At 45.4% G+C, this 27,370-nt stretch overlaps 2 protein-coding genes across 36 annotated transcripts in view; both read right to left on the bottom strand.

The window, feature by feature from the left end:
- Positions 1-1,191: 1,191 nt before the first annotated feature.
- On the bottom strand, positions 1,192-18,655 carry AAR2 (AAR2 splicing factor). Of its 6 annotated transcripts, none has more exons than XM_072800866.1 (5): positions 18,540-18,602; positions 17,347-17,525; positions 15,002-15,810; positions 12,078-12,307; positions 1,192-2,525 (listed from the first exon to the last, which is right to left on the bottom strand). In XM_072800866.1, the coding sequence occupies exons 2-5, from the start codon at positions 17,439-17,441 to the stop codon at positions 2,358-2,360; spliced, it is 1,302 nt and encodes a 433-aa protein (XP_072656967.1). In that variant the 5' UTR covers positions 17,442-17,525; positions 18,540-18,602; the 3' UTR covers positions 1,192-2,357. The 6 variants fall into 6 exon arrangements, with proteins under 6 accessions (XP_072656967.1, XP_072656970.1, XP_072656966.1 ...); XM_072800869.1 differs by lacking the exon at positions 18,540-18,602 and adding an exon at positions 17,940-18,515 and having other exon boundaries at positions 17,245-17,525; XM_072800865.1 differs by lacking the exon at positions 18,540-18,602 and adding an exon at positions 17,940-18,515.
- A 3,105-nt stretch (positions 18,656-21,760) lies between these two features.
- Positions 21,761-27,370, bottom strand: part of EPB41L1 (erythrocyte membrane protein band 4.1 like 1) — a 143,629-nt gene continuing 138,019 nt past the window's right edge. For all 30 annotated transcript variants that reach the window (XM_072800837.1, XM_072800845.1, XM_072800846.1 and 27 more), the window contains one exon: positions 21,761-25,204. In XM_072800837.1, the coding sequence (XP_072656938.1) occupies positions 25,196-25,204 (9 nt within the window). In that variant the 3' untranslated portion in view covers positions 21,761-25,195. The remainder of the gene's footprint in view (positions 25,205-27,370) is intronic.

Genomic DNA, 27,370 nt, shown 5'->3' with positions numbered 1-27,370 from the left:
GGGGGGAAGGCTGTTGGGGTCATGCAAGGGCAGGGAGAGAGTGCGTCACAGCGGTGAATGCAGTGGGTACCATGGGGGCTTGGGCTTGACTCTTGTCCTCAATCCTTTCCAGCTGTGGGACCCGGGCAGAATGACTGAAGTTCTCCGGGCCCATTTTCTTATCAGTAAAATGGTAAGAAGAATAGCACTTACCTCGTATTTTTGTGAGGATTAAGAGAAGTAACAGAACAGAGCACTTAGTAAATAGTAGTTACTTTTTCTTCACTCTTGTTTGTGTGGATGTTGGGGATAGCAGGTCTACATTATATAGACAGAAGACCAACAGTTTGAAAAAGAAGTCATATGACCCCACTACTAGGTGCTGTCCTAACAATGCGAATGGGAGACAAATTCTGTCCCAGTGGAGATCTCGGCACTAAATCGCAGTGCTGTCACTTCTGGGTAGTTACTCAAAACTGAGTATGTCTCAGGACCCAGGCCATATTCAGATTCATTGCCTCTGAATCCCCGTGGGGTGGGACTTGGGAATACACTTTAAAACATTATTATTGAGATATAATTTAATATAGCATAAAATTCACCATTTTAAGTGCACACTTTCAGTGGTTTTTAGTATATTCATAAGGTTGTATGATCTCATCACCATGAATTCCAGGGCCTTTCCATCACCTCAGAAAGCAAGCCCGTAGCCATTGGCAGTCGACCCCATCCCCCACTCTCCCAGTCTCTGGCAACCACTAATTTCCCTTTCTGGATTTGTCCATTCTGGACAACCCACAGGAATGCACTCACATAACACAGGGTCTGTATCTGGCTCCGTCCACTCAGCACTATGTTTTCAGGGGTTCATCCATGTCATAGCATGGACCAGGAACTCATTCCTTTGGAATATGCACCTGTGATAAGCTCCCCAGGTAGTTGTGATGAGTGGGCTTCGAGAGGAAGAGAACAGTACATTCACACAAGGCCTAACTTCTGGTTATTATAGGGCTACGGGGCCTCAGTCCCTCCTTCAGGTATGCCTATCCCGGAGGCTCCACTGGTAGCAGCAGGCAACGCTGGCTGCTTGCCTCGAGACCAAAGATGTTGGGCAGGGTCTCCTGGCGCTCAGCAGGGAGAAGTGGGTCTGTGGACAGTGGCCTGGCAGCTGAGGAGTGGGCAAATAAACTGCAAGAGGCTCACACAAAGGGATTTAGTCTCAATTCAAAGACTTTAATGTACATTATGCTCTTGGAAAAATATCTCCAAGGAAACAAGTAGAACCGAAAGTCTTAACCAGCATGGATTCTCATTCAGAAAACTGGTGTTAGCTGTGGCCCTGGAAAAGAATGGTACAGTGACTCTGATCTTAGTACAACAGTTTGTGGTCAGGGTGGCAGGACCTGTGTGTGATGGGCACACCCTCGGGACTGCAAGGGAAGGGAAGCATCATTACTTCTGTGGCTGACAGCTCTACAGCAGGACTGGGAAGATCTAGGTTGGCCAGGTCATCTCTTGAGCTCTGAATAAAGACACAGAACTTCAATGGGGCCAAAGAAACCTATCTAGAGTAAGAACCTCTCTCTTTGCTGTTGAATCTCCAGTCACGGTGGCTCTGGTGAGGAATGGGGCCATATAGAAGGGGTGCCCAGTCCCACTTCTGGGTCTGAGACTTCAGAATGGAACAGATGGAGGGACATGGCATCAGCAGGCCCCTGAGGTCAGGAGCCACAACTCTTGGACAACTATCCACTCTGGTCAGGAGGAAGGGACTTAGACAGAGAAAGCAAAAGCTGACCACTTGTCAGACTCAACCCAACGGTCTTCTGGGTCCCCTCTCCCCAGGCTGGAGCTCCTGAGTGGTCACATATCCGCCATGTTTTCTGTGATGTGTTCCCATTTAACAAGGGACAGGCAGAAATTCTAGTCCATCTCCCTAGCACCCTGTTTAACTTTTAAGTCATCAACCAATACACCAACCCCGTGTAGTCCAGGGTTTCTTGTTTTCTAACCATCCTATGGAATAAGCAAGCAATCAATTCTCTAGGGCTACTGACTCACATTTTTTTCCCTGGGAAGGAAGCAGGGAGCTGCTGAGGCAGGTCTCTCCCGAGAGCTTCTCTAAGAGCCCATGTGGAATTTGGTCAGATCAGCCTCATGGCCAGGCTGATGGGAACTGATGAATGTGCCTCTGGGAGGCATATTGCCTCTCTGGCACTGAAGAAACTTATTTATTGGTGAAAGAGGGAATTCTGGCTCCATCTTTGCAGAACCTGGTAGGGCCACTGCCCTGCAGGTCCCAGAAGGAAGGCATGAATGGAGAAGCCAGGACTGTAGCCGTGTGGGAAGGGGCCTCCCCTGGCTGGCAGTATTCCCAGTTAGCCAGTCTGTACACCTTCAGGGAGCTCCACCACCACTGGGGCGCAGTCCTCTGGCTCTGCCTCAAAGTCCCACCGAAACTTCTTGGTCAGGTGAGCTTGGAACTTTTCAGCTTTCTGCCTCAGGGTGGCATCCACGGCAACGCTGCAGGCGGAGGAAAAGAAAACCTACAGAGAACAGAGGATAAGTCACTCCTGAGAACACAGAGGGGGCCAAGAAAGCTGTGGAAATTTCCTCATGGTGTTCAGCTCTCTGGGGCGGGTGGATCAGCTGCTGCTGGCACAGGCCCAAGACACCTGCTGTGCTCCCCCCAAACCAAGAAAGAAGGTCCAAACCCAGCTGAGTGGCTGGGGCAGGACTAGAATGGAAAATTACTCTTAGGCAGAGATGCCCCATTGAGAGTAAGGCCAATGGGGCCATCACCCTGGCCCAGTCCCCTGGGGAGCTCTCCTGGGCACCTGGGCAATAACTACACCAGCTGGTACCAAAATAGTTTTGGAGGGCTTATAAGCTCTGCATCCCATCAAGTCCCAGGCCCTAGGCCAACGGGGCTGAACTGCTGCTCTAATCTACATGGGCCACAGGCTTACCAGTCAGAGGTTTCTATTCCCTTTGAAAGTTGTCTTTGATGTTCTTTTAAAATTGTGGTAACGGGCACCTGAGCGGCGGTTAAACGTCCAACTCTTGATTTTAGCTCAGGTTGCAATCTCGGGTTGTGAGATCAGCTCTGCGTCAGGCTCCGTGTTGGGGACGGAGCCTGCTTAGGATTCTCTTTCCCTCTCCCTCTGTCCCTCCCTCACTCTCTCTAAAAAAAAAATAAAATTGTGGTAACATGTACATAACACAAAACCTACCATTTTAACCATTTTTAAAGGTACAATTCAGTGGTGTTAAATAAATTCACACTGCTACGCAGCCATTACTGCGTAATGATTACTGATGATCTGAAGATCATCCATCTTCAGAATTTGTCTATCCTTCCCAACTGATACTTTCTCTTTGTACCCACACTAACTTCACATTTCCCCCTCCCCCCAGCCCCTGGAAACCACCTTTCAGCAACAAACAAGGGCAAGATCTGGTTTTTGTTATTATTATTATTTTTTAATAATAGCCATCCTAATGGGTGTGAAGTGCTATCTCATTGTGGTTTTGATCTGCATTTCCCTAATGATAAGTGATGCTGAACATCTTTTCATGTAGATGCACTGGCCATTTCTATGTCTTCTCTGGAGAAATGTCTAAGTCTTTTGCCCATTTTTAGTCAGGTTTGTTGTTGTTATTGTAGTTCTTTATGTATTCTGGATATTAATCCCTTGTTTTGATGTTCTTTTTAATTCAGTTTCATCTGACATAAACATGGGCAGGGGGCAGAGGCTAATTTTCTCTACATCTGACACTCCATTCCAGATTTTCCTGGATCCCAATCACCAATGAGCAAACTCATTATTCCTTCTCATACTGTTTTACTGTTTTCAAATTCAAAAAAGTTTCAGAGTATCCCCACAGATCCTCACAATGCTCTGGGGAGACACCCCAGAATACCTATTTTATGGAAATGTAGGCAAAGAGGAGTTAAATGACTAGATGAAAACTAGAAGGAAAGGAAGTAGTAGTTTCCCCCAGACCACCCCACAGACACAAGGCACAGGGTGGGGGAAACTTTGTTCCAAATCAGTCTCCTGCTGTAGCTTGCCTGCAGATCACCATGGAAGGAATCTGGGCTCTAGGGGCCCTCACCTGACAAAGTTAACAGGTGTACTCTACAGCTGATTCCAGGGGTACTTGCTTCTCCACTGCCTGTTAGCAGGAGTGAAGCTCATTTCAGTGGTCTTTGTTTGGAGTCATTTTGTTGGGATGGTAGCACGGACATAAGTGATTGGGGGTTGTGTGTGTACACAAGCAGAAGTGGGGGTTACAGAATTTGGTTTCATCAACTTGGGAATTGACTAAATACAGGAGCGGGAAGCACAGCCACAACAAAACAGCTGATCAATAACTAATTAGAGGGGTTGTGTGAGCTCAGTGGCAAGAGGGCAGCAGGGAAGCCGGCTGCATGTCTGTACGCAGCTAATGGAGCTTGCCCTGGAGTGTGAATGTGGAGCCCAGCTGAACTCTAGGGAGGGGCCCCATACCAGAAGCAGAGAAACCTTGTTTCAAACAGCATTAGTTTCAGAGGCCTTGCATACCCCAGAGTCTGTCCCAAGGTCCTGGGGAGCCTGCTGGCTGAATCTGTAAAAGCCTCTTCCTGTTCCCCTCCTTACACAGTAAATTGTATCCCTCTCTACAGAGCCCTGCCTCTCCAGCCATGATGAGCAGCTGCCAAACAAGCTCTATGGTCTCCCTGTGCCTCTACACACATGCTTTTTCCTCTGCTTAGAACACCCTTCTATCCATGCTTTCACCTTCTTCACCTACTAATTTCTACTAGTGATTCATGTTCAGCTGAAACACCCTTTTATCCATGCTTTCACCTTCTTCACCTACTAATTTCTACTAGTGATTCATGTTCAGCTGAGACATCAGCTCCTTTAGGATGTTTTCCCAGACCAAGGATGGAACAGGTGTTCCTTTATGCTCCTCCAGCGCCCAAGGTTACCACAAACATAGCCTCAATCTCAGTTAGGTAACAGTCCATTTACTGTTGAGCTCTCCCAAGAGACAAGGAGTAACTCCAAACCAGTGACTCTTTCTCCTACTGTATATTGTACTCCTGGTACAGAGTCTGGCATAAAGGACCCATTAGGTGTTTAATGAGCAAAAGAATGAAGAAGACCATAAACTCTATGAAAATCCATTTTTGGTTCACTTTTGCACAAGTCCTTGGGACCAAATAATTCCTCAGTAATTATGTGATGGTGCTGAACAAAAGAAAGGTCTCATCCTGGAGAGGAGGTGGCTCCTTGCATACCACCAGCTCACAAGCCACTTCCTTAAGACAAGCCTCTTACAAAAGCCCAGGCTGAAAAGTTTCAGCCTTTGGTCCCCTAGCACTGGGCCTGAACTTCCCTCACGGCATTTCTTACACTGTGCTTGTATGACAGTGATCTGTGCTCCTCAAGAGTAGAGAATGAGTCCTTTTTTTATCAACATGTCCCACATAGCATATCGCCCAGAGCCTGGCATAGAGTTAGGCCCCACAGGAAGCTCACTGAACAGATATGAATGAGATGCAGGGACTGCCCTGCATTTGGCAATGGCCAGCAGTAACAGGTCTAAACAGGCTGGGCTCATACTCATCACTCATCCTTCCCACCCCCTCAAACAATGCCTGGGAGTAAAATCAACCAGAGCAGGTATAACAGAAACCTTCTGTCTGAAAAATAGGGCTTCTAATTTAAAAAGTGCTTTGTCCTTTTTTAAAGAACTTGTCGATTTAATCTTTACTACAAGTCTGGGTACTATAAACCTGGGAGGTAAGAGGACAGGAAATTACTATTCCCACTGTACAGATGAGAATGGTGATAAAGGCTGAGCAAGTAATAAATGTTAAGCGAGAGCAGGTCCAAGTAGGGAAATCTAAACCCTTTGTCCCTACCAAGACCTTCTTTTTGTCTCAACACAGATTTAATATATTCATCATATTTTCAGCACTGTCCTGTGGAGAGCCAGGGGGCTTGGAGACTAGGTGCTTCTGGAACTGTCCCCTCTGTGGGCCTCCAGGACCCACAGCATAGTCCAGGTTGACTTTTATTAAAAAAGCAACTTTATTGAGGTATAACTTACATACAACTAAACTCACCCATTTTATGTGCTTGATTCGTCTGGACAAATGTGAACACCCATGCAAACATTATATGATATAATTAAGACAGATATTAGTTTTCTTTTGGTATTCAGTTTTATGACTCTGAGGCCCACATACCATCACAATCAGGATGCTGAACAGTCTCATCACTCCAAGAAATTCCCTTGTGCTGCTGCTTAGTGGTCAAAAGCTCCCCTTACTCAAGCCTCTGGCATCCAATGATCTATTTTTGTCCCTACAGTCCACAAACTTGACATTTTAAAAACCCATAATTCAGAAAAGGAGATATATAGACATTACCTAGTTTTCAAGCAGTAATTCACTTTGATTCTTTTTGTTGTTGTTGTTAAGATTTTATTTATTTATTCATGAGAGACACAGAAAGAAAGGCATAGACATAGGCAGAGGGAGAATCAGGCTCCCTGTGGGGAGCCCAATGTGGGACTCGATCCCAGGACCTGGGGATCATGACCTGAGCCAAAGGCAGATGCTCAACCACTGAGCCACCCACATGCCCCAATTCTCTTGTTTTTAGATTAATTTTATGGCTTCTTCAGAAAATTTGGTAATGATCTATTTATTTTACTTATTAAAGTGAAATCAAGTAAACACTTCTTAACATCACTGAGAAATCAATCATCTTAATATCAGAAGATGGATATTTTAAAAATACTTTTGAAAGAAGACATCAACATTTCATAAACAATTGTATTTCTCTAAAACTAAAAGCATATGGGGCGCCTGGGTGTCTCAGGTGGTTAAGTATCTGCCTTCGACTCAGGTCATGATCCCAGGGTCCTGGGATGGAGCCCTGCATCAGGCTCCTTGCTTAGCAGGAAGCCTGCTTCTCCCTCTCCCGGCTACTCTCCCTGCTTGTGTTTCTGTCAAATAAATAAATTAAAAAACAAGACAAAACCCTACAACTAAAAGCATACTCCTTGGGTATTTTTCTTTAAATATAGAAAAAAGTATTAATATTTCTATCATTAAGTCTGTATACTCTAAGATTGTAAATTACTTTAATCAGAAACGTGAAAGCCTTCTTTTAAACCCAAGTTAAATAAATTGAGTTCAGCCAGGTCACCTTGAGAAATTCAAAATATCAAGGTAGGTAGCTGAGTCACTATCTCATCCTATTTTTTGGACAAAAAAGATGAAATTTCCTAATTTTTTCAATTCCCAAATGATTATACAACTTAGAATGAAACTAGCCAGAGGTAGAACATTCTATTTCCACTTGCAGAAGAAAGTGGTGTTAAACAAAACTATAATTTCACAATGATTACCAGGAGAGTAACAAGCAGCAGGAATCATGTCTTCTGAGGTCAACTTAAAGAATTTGGGATGTTTCATCTGGGAATAATAAATGGGAGCCCACCACAGACTTCAGAATCAACTCAACCTTGCCATCCACTAGTTCTGGTGATCTTGGGCAAAATCATGTGACCTCTCTGATCCTGTTTCCTCACTGTAAAGTGAGATTTTATACGTAACTCTAAGCACTATAGTGAGGGCTAAATGAGATAAGGTACACGATAACTGTGCAAAGATGATAGCTGATGGCAGAAAATGTGTGAGTAGGTAGGTAAAACTGATTATGGCAGGTGTTATGATAAAAACTCTTCCATCAAGAGGTAAAGATGGGACATTGGCATTTAGAATATTGGCAAGAAATGAAGCTGGAAAGCACAGATGGCCTATTGTGACTAAAAGTATTTTAAAAAATAGGTTACGTGACTATAGGCCTAAATGCTATGCAATCAGCAACGAGAATCCTTATTTTGTACAGAACTCACTTTCTAACATACTATTAAATTCAGATTATCCTTTCATTGGTTTTAAACAAATTATGGTGACTCAAGTTGCTTTTAATAAAAGAAAAAACTGTATCTATTTTTGTAAAACAAATAATTTTTATTCAAGCTAAATCCATGGGATTTATAAAAATCAGTGACATCTATTCAAAAGGGCCTCTAATGGCAGAGGCCATTACGTGGCTAATTTTATACTAGCTAATGTGGCAGCCTTTAAGTGCTTACACATACAAACACCAGTCCCTCTCCATGGGTAGTAGCCATTTAAGCTCCTAAGTAAGAAAGCCAGTTCCACTTACTTGACTACCTGGGGGCAGAGCAGGCGGCTGGCTGAGGAAGGCTTTTATGGGCTGATTCATTCACTCACACACACCCTGAGTGAGTGCCTCCGTGTGGGGTGGGGGGACTGGATTCTCACTGCCAAGATGGTACCAACGTTAACTCTCCATTAAAAAAAAAAAAACATTTTTTTTTGTAATATCCTTTTCTACATTGTGCCTGTTGAAATCTGTCATCGTTCTAGCACATGCTTAAACGCCTCCTTCACAGTCACTCATGATCCTCTATCTTCTCAAATTGCAACCCTAGTCTGAATTAACCAATTCCTTTTTGGTGCTTATAATGTCCTTTGATCAGACTGCAGCGTTTACACCTGTCATATTAGGGGCATCTATCTACACTACCACAGAAATTATGTACTCTAGTCATCTAAAAACACCCAATAATACAAAGTGAGAGAAGTGCTAGGATCAACTAGGTGTTGAAAATAACCAGATGAACAACAAAACAGGCTCTGGGTAAAAGTTCATGGCTTAGTGGGGAAGTCAGGCAGACAATGTAGACATTTCAGCAGTCAGAGACTGTGTAATATAATAGTGACAAGTCCAAAGTAGGCTAATAGTATGGAAAGGAGAGAGAGAGGGAATGGCTTCCGAGAGAGGGATACCTTAAGGGCATCTTGTAGAATGAACAAGTTCACACCAGGCAGAACAAAAATCATGTTCAGTTAAGAAGGAATGAAACTGGCATAAAGTTTCAGTCGTGCCAAATGAAAAAGTTCTAGAGAACTGCTGTGCTTATAGTTACCAGTACTGTACACTTAAAAATATGTTAAGAGAGTAGGGCTCATGTTATGTGCTAATTTCTACCATGATTTAAAAGGGGTGGTGGTGGTATGTGTCTGGTTGGCTCAGCAGGTCAAGCATCCAATTCTTGGTTTTGTCTCAGGTCATGGTCTCAGGGTTGTGGGATGGAGCCCTGAGTAGAGCTCTGCACTTTGTGCAGTCTGCTTGAGATCTGCTCTCTTTCTCTGCCCCCACCCCTGCTTGTGCTTTCAATCTCTCTATAATAAATAAATAAAAATTAAAAAAAAAAAAAGGCTTGAAATAGCATAGCATGTCTGGGAACTTGTAAGGAGAACACTACTACTAGAATTGACAGGGGAAAATGAGAGGTAGAAGTTGGAGGACAGATCAGGAACCAGATCAGAATGGGCCTTATGATCTATGTTTGGGCTTTTAACTTTCTAGGTGATGAGGAAGTATACAGAAAAATAGTATCAGATCTGCATTTCAGAGCAATTCAGGTGGCAGCATGGAGACAGGTGGACCGCCAGGGGTGGGCAGAGGAGCTGACAAACAGATGCAATCTAGCTGGGGCTAAGAAGGTCTCAGGGCCTGTGTCAGGTAAACGGTATCAGGGCAGACCACCTTCTAAACAATGCTGTCTGGAGTGACCTGGTAAATCCATTTGTTTACTTTCCTACCAACATATAAGTTGCAAATCAAGGGTTCTATCTTGTTCACAACCATATTTCCAGTCCTACAACAGGCCCTTGAATCTAGTAAGATGGTCAGCAAATCCCTGGTAAATCAATGAATAAATCTCTCGGAGGGCAGGAACCCTGACCAACATATGGATCCCTCAACACTTTCAGGAGAATGTTGTATATAAAGACAGAATGCTCAAAAATATATGCTGATATATTTTTTTTAAAGGCACGTGTCCGGGGATCCCTGGGTGGCTCAGTGGTTTGGCACCTGCCTTTGGTCCAGGGCTGATCCTGGAGTCCCGGGATCGAGTCCTGCGTCGGGCTCCCGGGAGGGAGCCTGCTTCTCCCTCTGCCTGTGTCTCTGCCTCTCTCTCTCTCTCTCTCTCTGTCTATCATGAATGAATAAATAAAATCTTTAAAAAAATAAAAAAATAAAGGCACGTGTCCTGGATTTTTCCAAATAACGACGTCAAATTTTCTTGATGAAAAGTCCAAAGACAGAATTCTTCCAACTGTCAGTCTTTACACCCTACCTGGGCATTCAGCGATCCAGCTGGGCCCTCTCGGCTTCAGAAATCACTGCTGGCAATAGCATCAACAATCAGAGCTCAGCTGTCGGTCAGCTCTGTTAACAATGGTCAGGACAGCCAATGACACAGTGTGGCCCTCCTATGTCTGTATGACAGTATTAACACACATCACAAGGGGAGCACATCATTTCCATGGGCTGCTGCCAGAGGCTAGTTAGCAAGCTAATGCCCCCTCCATCCCTCATCTGTTACTAGCTCATGTAACCCAGGAACTTGATGGGGGACAGAGGGCAGGATTTCCTCCTTCAGAGGAAGATAAAGGGATTTAATTTCTCTGTTATGTCAAGAAACAATAAAAGAGCAATTTTATAACTCTTCTGAAGTGGAACACTCCAGGCTCAAACAACTGGTCCCCATGGTCTCCAACTGCCAGAGTTTTAAGTCAGCTGCCTGCTTACTGGGATTCTTCCAACAGTATATTGTTTGTAGAAAAGTGTTCTATACCTCTGAGACATAAGCCCCTGGTGATGTCTCCATTGATGTCAATCAAGAATCTTTACTGGGGGAATCTATATTATATTCAGTACATAGGAGCATAAACACAAGCCTGAGTTCAAATCCTGACTCTGCCACTTATCAGCTGTGTGACCTTACATAAATGACTTAACCTTCCTGAATCCCAATGTTCTCATTTGTAAATAGGAAATCATCCTCCCTTGCCTTGAAGGATTCCAGGGAGATTAAATGAGGGAACCCAAGTAGCATGGTAAGCATAATGCCTGCTACTCCACAGGCATTTACTGGATATGTTTGTTCCTTCTCTCAGCCCAGGTGTGACTGGTAGGTTAGTGAACAGCCACCTTTGAAGGAGCAGGCCTCGTAGTAGTCTCACACACAGGGAGAAAAAAGCAGCTCATGGAACACAAAGTATGGAAAGTGACAGCTTGCAGCTTTTGCCTTTTCGACACTTGAGAAAGTTACAAAATGTGAGTGACAGAGGCTGTCCCAAGAACATAAAGGAAGCTAATCTATTTGCAAAGGGAGGAAATAGCACAGGATGAAGACTGTAAGTTGTTTGAAGCTTCTTCCCTAATTACCACTCATAATGAAAATTTAATTGCCAAGTTAAAAGCAAATTTCACTTTTTCTGTCAGAGAATCTCTGCAGAAACTGGCACGTTTTGTTTGAACAGGAAATCAAAGTTACTTTAATGCTTAAATGAGATCTAAGGAGCTGCAGATGTTTCCCTGGAAATAACAAGCTTCAACACTCTGTCCTACTGGGTTATACCAACTTATGGTTACAGGGAGAAAGAAAAAAAAAAAGTGTTTTGAGCTGAATAATGAAAAAAAAAAGTGTTTTGAGCTGAATAACTCATAGAGGAGGAGGTTATTCAACTGCCAAGGACCCCACTGCGTGGCACTCTCGGAGCAAGGCAGGGAGACAGTGGTATAGAGAGAAGGTCTCTGGCATCAAGAAACTTACAACTGAGGAGAGTGAACCAGGAAACACAGTGAGGTCAGGAAACTGAAACAAAAAAGTGAAAGTAACCCTCCTGAAGGTGCTTTCACACATCCTTGTCTTAATTTTGACCCACATGGGTGTCAGCCAAAAGACTGCTCACCTGTGGGATCCCTGGGTGGCGCAGCGGTTTAGCGCCTGCCTTTGGCCCAGGGCGCGATCCTGGAGGCCCAGGGCGCGATCCTGGAGACCCAGGATCGAATCCAACGTCGGGCTCCCGGTGCATGGAGCCTGCTTCTCCCTTCTGCCTGTGTCTCTGCCTCTCTCTCTCTCTCTCTCTCTCTGTGACTATCATAAATAAATAAAAAAAAAAAAAAAAAAAAAAGACTGCTCACCTGTAAGGTGCTGGTGAGGAAGTTATCCTGGGAGACAATGTCCACAAAGAAGTCGGCAGGGATCTCGCCAAGCTGGTGGTACAGGATGGAGATGAGGTTGATGTACAGGGTGTGGTGCTTCATCATGGCTTCTTCTGACCGGCACAGGAGATTCAGGAGTCGCTTCCAGTGCTCAAATGCCTCATACACATTCCCCAGGAGGAAGCACACAAAGGCAAACTGGAGTTCACCTGAAAGGTGCAGAGACGAGAATGATCATGAGAGAGCACAGTGCCAGCAGACTCTACAAGACCACCGATTCTACTGGACCTCAGTAATGGGTGGTGGCCTTTTATCCTGACACTCCTGCAGAACACCCCCTGCTAGGTGGGGTTTTCCACTGAGCACAAGCTCAGTAAAAGTTTGTTGAACAGCTATAAACTCAAGCCACAAAAAACTAAACTGTGGTTTTATAAAATCAGACTGCAAAAGAAGAGATATACCTAGTATTTGCCTGGCACTTCAAAAGTTTAAAAAATGTGTCCATGGATATTATGCCAGGTGGATCCTAAACTTGGCTGCCTATCAGAATTACTAGGAGAGCTTGTTAAAGATAAAGCTGCCCAAGCCTCACCCACAGAGATCCTGGCTGAGGACAGATGATGGAGCCTCTTAGTATCTGTAGCTCTAAAAAGCTTCCTGGGTGATTCTGATCCAGATGGTCTCTGTTCCAGGGCCAGGGAAATGCTGCACTACACCATGTAATCCTTAGCCCAAATCCACAAGGTGTTCAGGAAAGGTATTTTTCTCATTTTACAGATGAGGTCAAGGATCTTACCCAAGGTCACACATCTAATGCTTGGTAATAAGAACAATGGAAAGATAAAACAGAATTCCTATTGGGCAAGAAAAGAGCCTCCCAGAAGAGGAAAATTTGAGTACCTGTTCCAGGCTTAGCCTGCCAGCCAAAATCATTTGCATTTGTTTAACCACAGGGCTCTGTGATTTAACCTCTATGAATAGCTTGGTGGCTAATAGCATGACCTCTGAAACCAAACTACCTGAGTTCAAATATCGGCTCTACTCTTCAGAGATGTATGACCTTGGGCAAGTTATTCAATCTGTTTATACCTCTATTTCCTTATTTGAGGCCCATGGATAAGATTAAATGAATCAATATATTTCACATAAAGTATTTAGAATAATGCCTGGCACAAAGAAACATTCATTACTTATTATTATTCCCACATTTCCACCAGATGCCTGTCTGAAACAGAGACCCAATGATCCAGAAGCCACTGTCCTTGGGAAAGCAACTGGGTCTCTGGTTGCCAAGATACACTATTGTGGATCAGAGACATTCTCTCTGGCTTCAAATTTAAGGAGGGCTTCTGTATCATACCTATACATGGGCCATAAGAAGAACAGATGCACTCAACACTAAGTGCTCTTTAAATGCATGGTGTTTGATCTCTGTCACCTTCAGAGACATGAACAACTAGTTCTCTATTCCTAGGCTTGTGGAACTAAGTTTGTCTAGCTGCCTGATCCAGATATACTGGATGTTTGACATTTTCAAGATATTGTCAAATTTTCTTTGTATGATAGAGGTTAATGATTTGCTTCTACCGTGGGCTTTACCTGGTTAGTTTGTGAAAATATGAGTTTAGTCTCTGAATTTAGGGCATTTACTTAAATTCATGCATTTCTGGCCTACTATAAAATTAAGTTAGGAGATCAGAAATAATTTCAAAGAGCTGTCAGGAAGATACAAAGTTATCCCTGCAACAGACCTTTCACCAGATTACTTTGAAGAACTAAAATGTTTAAGAATTAGAAAACAGGATTTCTGTTTATTTTTAAGTCAGAATTTCAAGTGTTACTTATTAAATGATAATACAGTATAATGCATGAAGATGCACCCATTAAAATGTGCCCTTTTATCAGAGAGTCAATGATATAAAGGGCCCTATATTCAAATTTCTCACTGATCTTTCAACAGAAAAATACGCAAATACCTGGACAATTTATGTAAGAAAAAATATAAATAGCTGTTAAAGATGTAATGAATATTTGCTGTCACTAGTAATCAAAGAAATATACACTGAAACATCATTCTCCAACTATCCGGTTGGAAGAAGCCTTTGCTAAATTGCCATTTCAGAAGTGACGGGCTACCGCCTCACCCCAGCTGGCAACACACATGCTCTGATTCAACAATTTCAACTCTTAATGTATGTATAAGTACATACAAGGATGTTCATTAGATGACACAACAGGGAAAATAGGGACATCTTAAAGGTCCATCAACAGGGGACTAAAGGGAAACACATAGAAATACACAGAGAAGAAACCACAATGAAGCATTGCGCATGGATACAAGATGAAAACTAAATACAGCCAAATGTAAAAAAATGGTTATTTCTAGGTGGTGAGAATTGGGAATGAATTTTTGTTTTATTTCTATGATGACCATATATTATTTTTGCAATAAGAGAGAAAAGTAACAATAAAAACAGTAATAATTTTTAAAAATAAATCACTATCCTGGTCTAAGCCAGAGACCAACACTTTGAATCAGGAGCAAACTGAGGAGGCAGATGGAAGGTTGGGAAGCCCTGGGCTCTGGTCTCACTTTGACCACATAGTTAGCCATATCCTTTCCCTCTGTGAAACTCAATCTGTAAAATGAGGGGCTGGGCCATATCATGGTTGCCAAACACAGGATGGGCTGCATCAGGTTCACCTATGGTGCTAGGTTATTATTTAGAGAGACAGATACTGCTGGGGCCCCACTCCAGATCTCTTGAATTAATCTCCAGTAGGACTGGGCATGATTGCTTCTTAGCCAAGTTTAGGAAACACTGGACTAGATTCCCTAAGGTGTACTCTCTACTATACACCCATCCCTTGGCCCACTCCCAAAGAATCTCGATCCTCCTCACCAAGCACATCCTGGGGGCTGCTGGGGAACTGCTTGCTGAGCATAGTTTCCAGGGCATAGCTTAGGTCCATGCTGTGCCTGGTTATCTCTGCTGGTGTGGCACCTGCCGGGAACATCTGTGTGGGCAGCTCTGAGAAGCGGATCTCTGTCCCAGCTCTGGGCTTCATCTCTGGCAGCCGGGCTAGGCCCTCCTGGTAGCTTTTGCACTCAGTGCCACAGCGAGGTAGATTCTGCTCCACCCGGTCCTTGGTGTGCTTCATGGAGAGCACAGGAAGCACCTCTGAGAAGGCACAGATCTGGCGGCTCTCAGGCTGCAGCTTCTCCATTGTGGCCTCACTGATAAAGTTGGTGAGTGAGATCCACTTTTTGAGTGTGGCATATGGGTAAGGTCCCAGGAACTGGTCCAGCTCCTGGAGGTTGGCCCTCATGGCCTCCACCTCAGCCTCTGGGGCTGGGGACAGGTCCACCTCTTCTCGGACTGCATCCCAGCGCAGGACGATCAGCCCCCGCTGCTGTAGACTAAGGAAGAAGCCCATACGAGGCCCCACCTCCCTGGGATTTGCCTTGTCCACAGAACTATAGTGGAGGAAGTGGATGCCTGGTGGGATCATCTTCACGCCCCGAAACTTGGGTCCCACCTCCCAGGAGTTGTAGTCAATGCCAAACTCTGTCCCCTTGGGCATATTCAGGATGACCACAGTGGCCCCTTCAAAGAAGAGGCGCTTGGCAAGCTCAGGATCCATCTGCATGGCAGCCATGGGACCAGTGCTTGGTGACCAAAAAGAGAACCCCTCCTGTCTTCCAAAACAACTGAAAAAGAAAGAAATCAGAGTTAATTGGAACTTCAGGAAAGATGCTTCATTTGCTGAGGATTCTACATGTGCCAGATTGAATCAGATCCTTGACATAATTATCTCCCTTAATCCTCACAATACTGTATCGATTTTACTGATGAAGAAAATAAGACTCAGAGAAGATTTTGTGTTCTGGTTTACCAAGAAAGAACACTCACTGCACAGCTGGAAAGACATCGAGAGAAGTGACAGGCTCAAAGTCACACAAGGTCACACAAATTAGAACCTGGGTACCCTGTCCTCTAGGTCAGTGTTCTTCACACTGTCCACTCAGAATCTGCTCTCAGATCTCTCTCTTACAACAGAGGAGGAAAGTGGGGAAAGCCTGGGTGGGCTAGTCAAAACTACAACTGTGCCTAGGCTGTCTCACACTATAACTCTGTCTAAACCGTATCCCTGAAGAGTCCCAAGGAGTTGAGAAGGATGATTAAATTCAGCATATACCCAGTTTCCCATAAGTCTCCAGACATGGACAGAAGGTGGAAAGTGGGTGCTCAGCATCTAAAATTTACAAAATGTCTGGGAAGTGGAAAACTTTTCAACCACAAACCTCTTCTCCTTTTACACATAAAAAAGAAACCTAAAGCCCAGGGAGTGAAACAATTTCCCAAAAGGCCCAAAGTCATGGCAACTCTGGACTCCTTGCCCAGAATGGATTCAGGTGGCATGGCTGGCCTAGGATCAGTATTTAGAAGAGAAAGAGCAAGAACACTTATTTTACCCATCTCTGAACTATCCACAGGGACATACTGATAAAATGTGTAGGCAGGCAGACCTGCCTAGGTGGTATTTATAGGATGGTTCCAACACGAACTAATTTAATCCAAACAATTATCTAACCTTCTGGTCCCAAGACGCTTACCTATTCAATTCAACAAATAATCCCTGTGGAGGGTCTGGCACACCCGAGCTGTGCCAGATCTCTGCCTGAAACAACGATCTGTGAAACCTCCACGGAGTAGGACAGTCACTGCTGCCTCTAGGCACTTCCAACCCAGCCGGAGGTACAAACAAGACCCCCAAATTTCACAAACAGAAGAACCAGCTACCTGTTTAATTTTTCTTACTCTTTTTATGTTAAGCAAGCAAAACAAAACAGTGAGGAAAGGAAGACCAGCCTGTTTCCAAAAATGTTAAGGGTATATTTTATCATCTTAACGCCAAACAACAAATGACTCTCACTCTAAAGCAGCAGTTTTTTTTTTCCTCAGACTGCAAGTCAAAACTCATTAATGGGTTAAGAAATCAATTTAGAGTGTCTCAACCAGCATTAATTTTTTAATGAAAAGAATTTTTTAAAAAGCGCATGATGAATAATAAAGATAACTGTCTTCTGAAGTTTTGTGGGTTCGTATGGATACTTGGTTATGAGATAAAATGTATTTGTTACCGTAGGCTGCAGTCAAAAAAGCCTGAAAGCCGCTGCTCTAAATAATTTGCATCATAATCTTCTTATTCCCAACCCTGAATTCAGAAGGCACTTAATAAATACTTGCTAAAGGAAGAACTGTTGCATTTAGAATAACTGTTCATCAACTGGTCATTTTCCCTTGTGGGATCTGTGTGTTCCCTCCGTGATAATGACATTCCTTTACTTCAATCCCACCAGCCACAATTCTCTTCATTGTATCTTCAACAGCTGGCACACGGCCTGGCACAGAGAAAAATGCCCTGGAATGCAAAAAGTCACATCCATCTGCTTCTTGTCACCACCCCCTTACTCCAAGTCACCTATCCCTCACCCAAAGTGTCACCCCTCCAATCTGCTCCCCATCCAACAGCCAGAGTGAATGAACTTTTCAAAGTGCCAACCTAGGCACGTCACCCCCCACACTTAATGCCATGTGAACGGCTTCTGGCTCCTGAAAAACCAGAATTCTTACCACGACCTGCAAGGCCTGCACGGCCAAGGCTGCCTGGCCCCTCCCAACTTCGTCCGATGGTTTCTTACCTTGCACCCCCCCCCCCCCCCCCCCCCCGGGAGCTCGCTGTTCCAGCCACAGTGGCCTCTTTCAAACCCTCAAGCAGGAGGCTCCCTGAATAGAAAACCCTTCTCTCCCCTCGTCCTCAGATCATGTTTCTGACCTTAGCTCCACAGTCACTTCCTCAGCAAAGCCTGCCCGACCCGGGGTTAGGTCAGGTATCCTGGGAGGCACTCTCCGGGCACCTGGTACCTCTCCGTTTCAGGGACCAGGCTGCAATTTTGCATACGTTTAATAGAGGGCTGTCACCTCCGTGGGACTTGGGTCTTTCTGCGGCGCTAGCACATACTAGATGCTTAACGAGCATTTATTCAATAAAAACGTGATATCCGCTTTGTGGATGAGACAAAGGGGGTCGGTTCCGGCAAAACATGTTGCCCGAAATTACAGTCGGACAGAACCATACTGGGCGCCGCCAAGGAGTCTCCGGCCCCGCAAGTTCTCAAGTGAGGAAAAAACGCTGGGTTACCCCGGGTGCCCCAGGAAGTACTGGCGACCGGGTCTCTGGTGACGGTTTCTCAGGGGAAAAGGCCTGCGGAGCCACCGGGGTCCCACCACCGGCCCACAGAGCGGGGCGCGGGCGTCCGGGCGAGGCGCCCCACTTCAGGGCACTCCACGATCCCGAGCCGGGAAAAGGGTGGCGTGGGCTGGCCACACAGACGACGAAAACAGACGGTCAAACAGGCCCGGAGGCCGCACTCACCAGCCTCGGACTCTTCCCGGCTCTCCCGCGCCGCGGCTACGCACCGGAAGTCCTCGTGCTTTGCCTCGGAAAGGGGCGACCGGGAAAGCGGCCCGGCGGAACTCTCGGCCTCGGGAGGAACGGTCCGCGCCTGGAAGTCCCTCCCCCCCCCCCCCCCCCCAATGTTGCCTTTTGCTACTTTTAAAGTTACACGTGTGAACTCCTGAACCGTGGATAACAACTTTCACCCAACTGGGCATATCCTGCTCCAGAAACACATCCACCAGCCCTGGTCCTTTGGTCTCCATCAGTCGCGGTCCCTGAAAGCCGGGGTCAAGATCATGGCTGCCTGGCAGCCACAGTCAAGATGCTCAATCAAGGTCCAGGTCCGCCAGTTTCTACCTGAGTGTCACTACTGGCCCCGTATCACCCAGTTGCAGCTTCCAACCACACTCAGTCCGAGAGAAGATTGTCAGAAACCCAGTATGCGGGGCAGAGAAGAAGCAGTCTTCAGCAACGGTGGCCACCATGTGGGTCCCCCACCCCCCCAACCATAATCATCCAGGGTCCTCAGACCGTGGCTGGAGGGAGAGAACATGCCTGTCTTATTCTCCGTTGTTTCCCTGGCACCTAGCAGGAAACCAGACTCAAAGGATCAGCTGGATGTGCGCATACATCACAAGTTTAATTAACAATATTTAATAAATGGCTTCTATTTGGGGTCCTTGCTCTGTGCTTGTGGCTGTACCAGTCAGGGTTCAAGCAAAGAAGCAGAAACAATAAGGAAATATATATTGAGAGTTTTATTCCAAAGAATTGGCTTATATGATTGTGAGGACTGGATAGGTAAGTCCAAAATCCATAGGGCAGGCCATTCATATGTAACTTCTAAGACTCACACTAACCCTAGTAAACAGGGATTAGTATTCCCAATTTATAGAAGAGAAAACTGAAGCTCAGAGAGGTTACACAGCTGGAGAGTGGCAGAGCTAGGATGCAAACCAAGGTCTGACTGGCTCTTCTTGGCTCCGTGCTCCTGCTTCTTAGCTTGTCTGTCACACTTCCTCAGTGACAGCCAGACGCACCAATGTGTCTCAGTCAGAACTTATCCCTTAGTAGGTTGCAGAATAGACTGGGCCCTGCAGTCATGGTTAATCACAATAAGCTGCTGCAGAGTTAACCGGAGATGGCCTCCATCCGTCACAGTCATGCATGTCAATCTCAGTCTGTCATGTCAGTTCCATTTCTTGTCCAAAAAGCTCAGATCCCTCCCCTGCCCTCTTTATTATCAGTGTTGGGCACTGAGCTCTGTGGTCTGGTCTCAGAGCTCCTCATTCTAGCTGGGCTCACCATCTTCTCAGAGACTCCAAAGGCACTGGATTATGGGCATGGAAGCTATAGATGACCCTGGAATCTCATCTTATGGGTCACATGTCCACCCAGATCAGGTTTTTCAACTCTGGTACTACTGACAAATCAGACCAGATTTGTTGTGGGAGCTATCCTATGATTGTAGGATGTTTAGCAGCCTCTCCCCACTAAATGCCAGCAATGCCCCTCAGTTGTGACAACCAAAAATGTCTTTAGACATTGCTAACTGTTCCCTGGGTGGGGGGAGGGCAAAATCCTCCTCCTTCCCCATTTGAGAACCACTGATCTAGATAAATCAACACCAGATTATTCCCAAGCAACACAGAGGCTGACTCTGTATTTCTGGGAAGTAGAGATACAGACCCAAGGTGAGTGGGGACCAATATTTGCAAACTGTGTCCTATACCAGAACTCCATGGGTGACAGATAGCTAAAAGAAACATACAGGAAAAATTTCAGGGATGGATTCACAAAGCTCCTGAAAGCAACTGTCTCTGACAATGGATGGGAGTCTGGAGAGGTTTGAAGGATTGCTCTTACTGTACAGCATTTTGTGTCATTTAGTGAATCACCTTTAAAAAGAAAAAAAATAGCATCTAGTATTCAAAATTACTAGGAAACATTCAGAATTTAAGTTTTTTTAAAAAAATATTATTTATTCATGAGAGACAGAGAGAGAGAGAGAGAGAGAGAGAGGCAGAGTCACAGGCAGAGGAAGAAGCAGGTTCCATGCAGGGAGCCTGACATGGGACTCGATCCTGGGTCTCCAGGATCAGGCCCTGGGCTGAAGGCAGCACTAAACCACTGAGCCACCCAAGCTGCCCCAGAACTTAAGTTTTTAAATAGTATTTAGAATGATATGGACCAGGTAATGTAAGCTCTTAAGAGATACATACACCTGGAAAAAGAGTGGAAGAAAATGCACCCAATTATTTGCAGTGGTTCTCACTTGTGAGGTTTTGGGCAAGACAGAAAGGTGGCCTGGGTGAGTCACTTAGTAGAATAAAAAGGAAAGTGTGGTACATGCAACTCAAGTAGCCCAAGGAGTGAGTTTAAGTTTTACATGAATTGTGGGTTTTCAATTTTATATTTTTGCATTTATTTTTATGAACACCTCCTTTCTTTGGCACGTGACACTAGTTTTTGACTTATAGAATATCGTATTTTATATATATATATATTTTTTTCTTTTTTTTTTACAGCGTCTGTTTAGACATAAGTCAATAATGAGACGGGTGGCATGGACAAGGATATGGCAACATATGTGGCAGTGGGCAAAGGCTGAAGCTGGATTGCTGTATACTTTATCCACTAGGCTCCCATGGAGAAGATTGTAGGAAGAGACCCCAATATAAGTGCTCTTCTCTTAGAAAGTGGAGGCTATTTCTCCATGCACCAAGCCCCTCTGTATCCTGGGGCCCACATGCTTACTGTTCCTTCTACCTAGAACATTCTTGCTCAAGGTCCTCACCTTACTGTATCTTTTTCACTCAACTCCTCCTCAGGGAGACTATAACTCCCCACCCTATTTAAAGTGGTCTTCTTCAGCGACCATCTCCTTCCTCTGTGCATTTCCTTCCTGGTGTTGATCACTCTGGAATTGTCTCTGATTGCTTGCCTGGTGTATTATCTGTTTCCTGCACTCTACCAGCCTGAGAGTTCCTGGAGGGCAGGAGCTTTGTCTTACTTGATGCTGTGCCTGCAGAGCCTAACCCAAGCCATGGACCACACTGGAAGCTGCAAATATGTGTTGAATGAAAGTGTTCAAGGTTGGGATTTCTCCACACCAGTTTTAGCCCTTCCCACAATGCCAACTTTTACTGGTAGCTAAGGTCAGAGAGAGAGAGAAAGAGAGGGATATGCCAAGGCAGTTTGTGGTTCAGCATCAAACACATTTATTTCACTTTTATTGAGTATACAAGAACAGAGAACACACGCATACAGCACAGAGCACTGAGGTGGGGGGGAGAGCGTGGGGACAAGAGGGGAGGTAGGGGGTGAGTAAAAAGGAACAGGACAGCATCGCAGTTGGTTGGTAAGGTGCTTTTGAAAAAAAAAATTATTTAGAGTGATGTTGCTCATGCAATTGCAGGCCAGTCTTGGAATGTGCTTGCAGGATTCAAAAACTGAAACAGGTCCTGGCACTTCCTATACCCTCAGATGGAAAAGATCCCAAGAAAGCAAAACAAGAGAAAATGAAGATCTGTAGGACAGCAGACTGGGAAAAGACCCTGGAGAGCATCTGGTTTATCCTGCTCATTCTACAAATGGGGAAACTGAGACCCAAAGAGGGAGGGGGAGGTGGGACTAGTCCAATGTCACATGATGCATTAGGGGCTGAACCAGGATACCCTCCAGGACATTTTCCACTATGCTACATGGTCTCTTGGGTGGAAAGGCAGCACAGAAAGGATGAGAAATGTGAAAAGGGAAAAAAAAAAAGTAGGTTGAAGATAGACAAGACAAACATCTATATTCTCTATGAAGAGGAGGATGGGGAGGAAACAGTGCCCTAGATTTCAGCTTTGCAGCTCCCCTCCTCCCTGGTGGCACTGCCTGCCTTTCCATGGAAGGAAGGTCACGGCATCCATGGGATGGAGATCTCCGCAAACCCTGGCCAGCCCACAAGCTAAACCTGGTCACTTCATCCCTGTCCCTGCCACACATGCAGGTGCTGTAAACAGGTGTAGAATCCAGAACAAATATTCTCCCTCTGAGGTGTGGCCAGTGTTCTCGGGACGCCTGGTTCCTGCAGAGATAGGGGTGCCTGAGCCAAATTCCGGGTGGCCCAGGAAGGGTGGAACCATCCCAGCTCTTGGCCCAGAAAGAATAGGAACTCTCAGGTTGAGAGGGGTGGAAAGGAGGTTCTGTGGCTTCTCCACCAAGATTGTAAAAAGAACCTGGTGCATGGCAATGAGCTGTGGCACTCGGGGGGAGTTGGAGCGGGCCACCAGTTTTGCTCAGGGGGCAGGGGTGGTGGTGGTGGATGTGGCTGAAGCTGCCATCTGAGCCCTAAGTACAGGGCTTTCACTACCTGCTCTGTCCCATTTTAGCCCTGAGGCAAACACTGTTCTGGTTTCTTGTCCTGTCTCAGGTCGGCACCAGCTTAGCAAACTAAGCATATATATCATTGGGGGTAACTGATAAGTAAGCCTGGGCCCTGGGTGTGTGTGGGAGTATCCCTGGGCAATGGCCAATAATTGGAGAGAATGTGGAAATGCTCTCAGAGGGGCAAGCCATGACTGAAGATGTAAGGCTGGCTCAGAGGACTTCCAGGTCCCTCCCCTCCCCCACAATCTCTCCTTCCGTCCAAGAATAGTGCCTGGCACAAGGAGGTACTTAATAAATTGTTGAACGGATTTAATGAGGACTTTAGAGGTGGGACTGGGGATGTACGATGGGGCTGAGAAATTAAAGTGCAGTGGGGACATATTCCCTCCAAAGGAGGCTCATTGAGCACAGGGAAGCAGCTCACGGCCCGGCAAGCCTGGGAAAGCCCCAGAGTTTGATGGGGTATTCTCCAAGGGCTTCTGTGGTCTGAAGGCAATTTCAGGGACTCTGAGGGTATAAGCTCAGAGCTCAGATGCTGGCTAAAGGGGAGGTTTCCAAAGCCAGAGTCTTATACATAGATGGAGCCTCTTGAGCAACACCACCTTTCATCCTCAGCTTGTTCAGGAGCAGGTAAAGCCTTTGGAAATGAAGTTTGACCTATCAGGGCCTGCTCTGTGTTCACAGTCTCTTACCACAGCTGCTTTGGCCCAGGAAGAAGAGAATGAATGCGGGAGAGGTAGAGGACAAAAGCAAGCTGGGCTCTCCAGACAGCCAGGTTAAAGCCACCATCCTCTGCAGTGGCCAGGGGTGTCACATCTCTTTGAAGGGGGAGTCAGCTGTCACATTGTGGTCAGGGAAAAGACATGTGGCCAAAAAAAGAGAAGACTGAAAATCGAAGCAAACCCCCTAGGGAGGTATGGGGGCTGAGCCAGGAGACCCCTGTAGCAGAATCCTGACTCTGGACCCCACACCTGAGCACAGATCAGGCCCTGGTGGCTACTGCCCGAGGGGGGTGGGGAGGCATCTCGGACTACATCTGTGTTTCTTCCTTCTTGCCAAACCCCTGCCCCTCGGTCTGGGGATCCCACCCCTCCCCACCAATCAACCAGTTACAAATACCACACATTGTATTACTACGCTGAACCATCAGCTCCTACCGTGAGCAACCCACAGCCAGAGTCCAGGTCTCCTTGGCTGGGTTGGTTCAGTGAGATCTAAGAACCTTGGGATACACCAATCACAGTCGGATAATTATAATTTTAAAATGTCAGCTTCATACTTACCAGCACTGTTTATTTTAATATTTGTTTCCTGTTATATGTAATATACATAACTTAAAAGCACATCCATACACATCTCCTACAAGCTGCACCTTCATAATGAGAACCCATAAACATACAATGTCTACTTTCCTTCCTGTGGCTGGGTTGTCTGTTCTCGCTTTCTTTCCTTTTCCTTGTTTCAAACCAGAGTCATCTGCAGCAGCCCTTGGCAGGGCCGGGATACAGAGGGTGGGGGAGGGAGAGGGGAGAGCCGAGACAGAAATGACAACGAGACGTGTGAGTCGAGGGGGAGGGGAGTCAGGAGAAAGGAAGGTGGATTTTGCAGCCCAGTGTCAAGACCCAAAAAATAATAATCCAGTGTTCCTCCTCCTTTCCAAGTGCGGGATTTTCTTTCTTTTCTCAGCAAATGGCTGACGGTGCATGTCTTGCTGCTGCGACTTCTCTTGCTTTGCTGCAAAAGTGTTTCCTTTGCATTGGAGTGGGCAGGACACGCCGTAGGACAAATGGAATGCTCGTGTCTACTCGATGTAACGTGCAGAACCAGGGTCGTATGGAACTCCTACAATCATTGTGGTCTGGCTTGCTTTTGTCGTTCCGCAGGGCTTTGAAAGGGGGAGTGAGAGATTATTGTCATTATATATATATATATATATTTTTTTTTTTTCCTGAAAAATCCCGCCAATTCTTCAATTTGTCTGCAAAGGAAATGTAGGCATTCAGATGTTGGTTGTTGCTGCTGGCCAACTGCACGGCCAGCCCCAGCAGCAGTGCAAGGACGCGGTGTTTCCTGTATATATATCTATATCTATATATATCTATATATATATGCTTTTCCTTTCCCAGTCCCTCTTCGGTGACAGTACATCACAGCTGGGACTTCGGTGTTGAGTCGGAGAATCCAGAATGAAGGCCCCTTCTTAATGGTTCTCTGGCTTGGGTTGGACCAGAAACGCCAGCATCTCTTCACAGAGGTCAGGATTCCTAGAACCAGAGGCATGGAGGGAAGGGGATACAAAGAGGACAAGAAAAATTAATAAAGTTTTGTCACTCATCTTTAAATATGTGGCAAAAGGTTATATTAGCTACCTTTCCTGTGTGCCCTTTATTATGGCTCAGGAAGACAGAGTGTCTTATCCAAGGCCACACAGCTTATAAGAGGCAGCTGAGACCTGAAGCCACCCCTGTCTGAACCCAAAGCCCAAAGCCATTTGCTCGTTTCCAGGGAGGTGGTATCTTTCTCTTCCACCTGGAAATCTGTCCAAGTTTCCTTTAACACTAAGCAGCTCGGGTCACATGTGGTTCACCTTCTCTTCCTACCTCTTCTCATTCTAAGAGCTGTTTGGTTGTGATTGCAGACCCTCTGTGATTTTCTTCTTTGATCTTCATGGGTCTGTGTGTCCTGAGGATTAAACTCCAAGGGGCTATATTTCAATAAAGAAACTGGAGCCTGGATTCCAGCTCAAGTCTGATTCCAAAATTTTGTGGTTAAGGGCAGGGGCTCTGCAATCAGACTGCCTGAGTTTGAATCCCATTCTGTGGCCTACTAGCTCTGCAAGCTTGGGGGAGTTTCTTAAATTTGTTAGGCCTCACATCCTCCCCAGTAAGAATGGGTGCTTCCTAATGCAGTTGCAGGAAGTGTTTGAAACCAGGGTTAGCAAACAGGAAGTGCTGAACAAATACCAACTGTTATTATTATTATTACTACTGCTATTGTTAACTTAGCTATTTAGATCTCCTTGAGGGCAATGGCTGCTTTTACTTATCTTTGTCTTTCCAGTGGTCAGCACTGTGCATGGTATATAGTAACTACCTCAAACCATTTAACAGGTGGAGTATCATTCCTGCCCTTTACCACTCACATGGGGTCAAGTGCAAATGGAGTCATATACACAAAATTCTTCTCAGTTTATTTGACAGATGGGAAAAATAGAGATCAGAGGGTTCAATGTCCCAGTGAGTTGATGATCTAGAAATGAAACTAGAACCCAAGAACTAGAACCCAAGGTTATTGCTTTGAAACAGGTCAGTGTTTTCTCCTACTATTCAAAATCTTAAAGATAGGAAGCTGGGTGGGGGCCGTCCCCTTGCTGGCAGATTTCAGGAGACAGGTCCTGTCTGAATGAGGTGGGCCAGTGGGAGAAGAGGGAGCAGAAACCACACAATTGGCTTGTGTGTTGTCTGTGAGTAGGTGTGCTTTCCACTCTCACAGCAAGAACTTTAAAGAGGAAGAACTTCTGGAAGGAAGAGTCAGCTGGAGTCTGAACATGTTTCTGGAGGATTCAGGGAGGGAAGAGAAGCTGAAGACCAGCAAGATGGACACCTACGAGAAGGCAGGCCCTTGTGCAGCAGGCTGGTGGCAGAAGCTTATAGTCTGACTTTCTCAGGGTTCTCATGAATGCCTCAACACGGCAAAACCTCCAGGGATAAGGGTGCAGGTTCAGCGCTAAGCACCTTCTGTATGTGAGTGACTGTCCCTGTGTTTCACTGCTATGGACTATTTGTGTCCCACCACCAAAATTCATATGTGGAAGCCTTAACTCAATGTGAGGGATTTGGCAGTGGCATCTTTGGGAGGTACTTCGGTTACAAGGGGTGGGGGTGCTCATTTATAGGATTAGTGCCCTTATAAAAAGAGACAACAGAAATTCTCTCTCTCCTTCTCTCTGCTCTCTTCTCTACAAGAAGACAGCCACCTGCAGACCAGGAATGGAATCTGCTAGCACTTTGATCTTGGACTTCCCATCATCGTGAGAAATAAATGTGCTGTTTGAGTCACCCCATCTATGGTTTGCTGTCACAGCAGCCCAAACAAAGACACTCATAGATTTTACTTATTGTAGCAGCTCTAATTTATAGATTAACTTCATTTTGTAGATGAGGAAACTGAGGCCCAGGGAGGTTCCTCTGGGCACTCTGGAGAAAGGAGCTTTCTGGCTCCAAGCTTGGGTGTGTTCTTTCTACTGAATTCTAATTACCTGAGGATTATTATTATTTTTTACAGTGCAGGCTGCACTTTAGGTCCCATAGCTCAGTGTAAACATGATGTAGGATGTCTTTAAAAGCCTAAAGACACTTCAGAAATGCCAGGAACACCTAAATGATACCATATTATAATTTATTCTTCTCAGTTTATTGCATCAAAGTCCA

This window comes from Canis lupus, chromosome 26 (genome assembly GCF_048164855.1).
Source record: "Canis lupus baileyi chromosome 26, mCanLup2.hap1, whole genome shotgun sequence".
NCBI classification, from domain to species: Eukaryota; Metazoa; Chordata; class Mammalia; order Carnivora; family Canidae; genus Canis; species Canis lupus.
This window is presented reverse-complemented; position numbering and strand designations above follow the sequence as displayed.

What these genes read in the sequence shown, in the direction of transcription:
- AAR2 (XM_072800866.1), bottom strand. Translation starts at nt 17,441, where the DNA reads ATGTCATTATCACGGAGGGAACACACAGATCCCACAAGGGAAAATGAC. An exon ending in AACAGTTCTTCCTTTAGCAA is followed by an intron (nt 15,811 to 17,346) that starts GTATTTATTAAG and finishes TTTCTTTTTCAG; the next exon opens with TTGTTTTGGAAGACAGGAGG. An exon ending in TCCTCACCAGCACCTTACAG is followed by an intron (nt 2,526 to 12,077) that starts GTGAGCAGTCTT and finishes TGTTCTCTGTAG; the next exon opens with GTTTTCTTTTCCTCCGCCTG.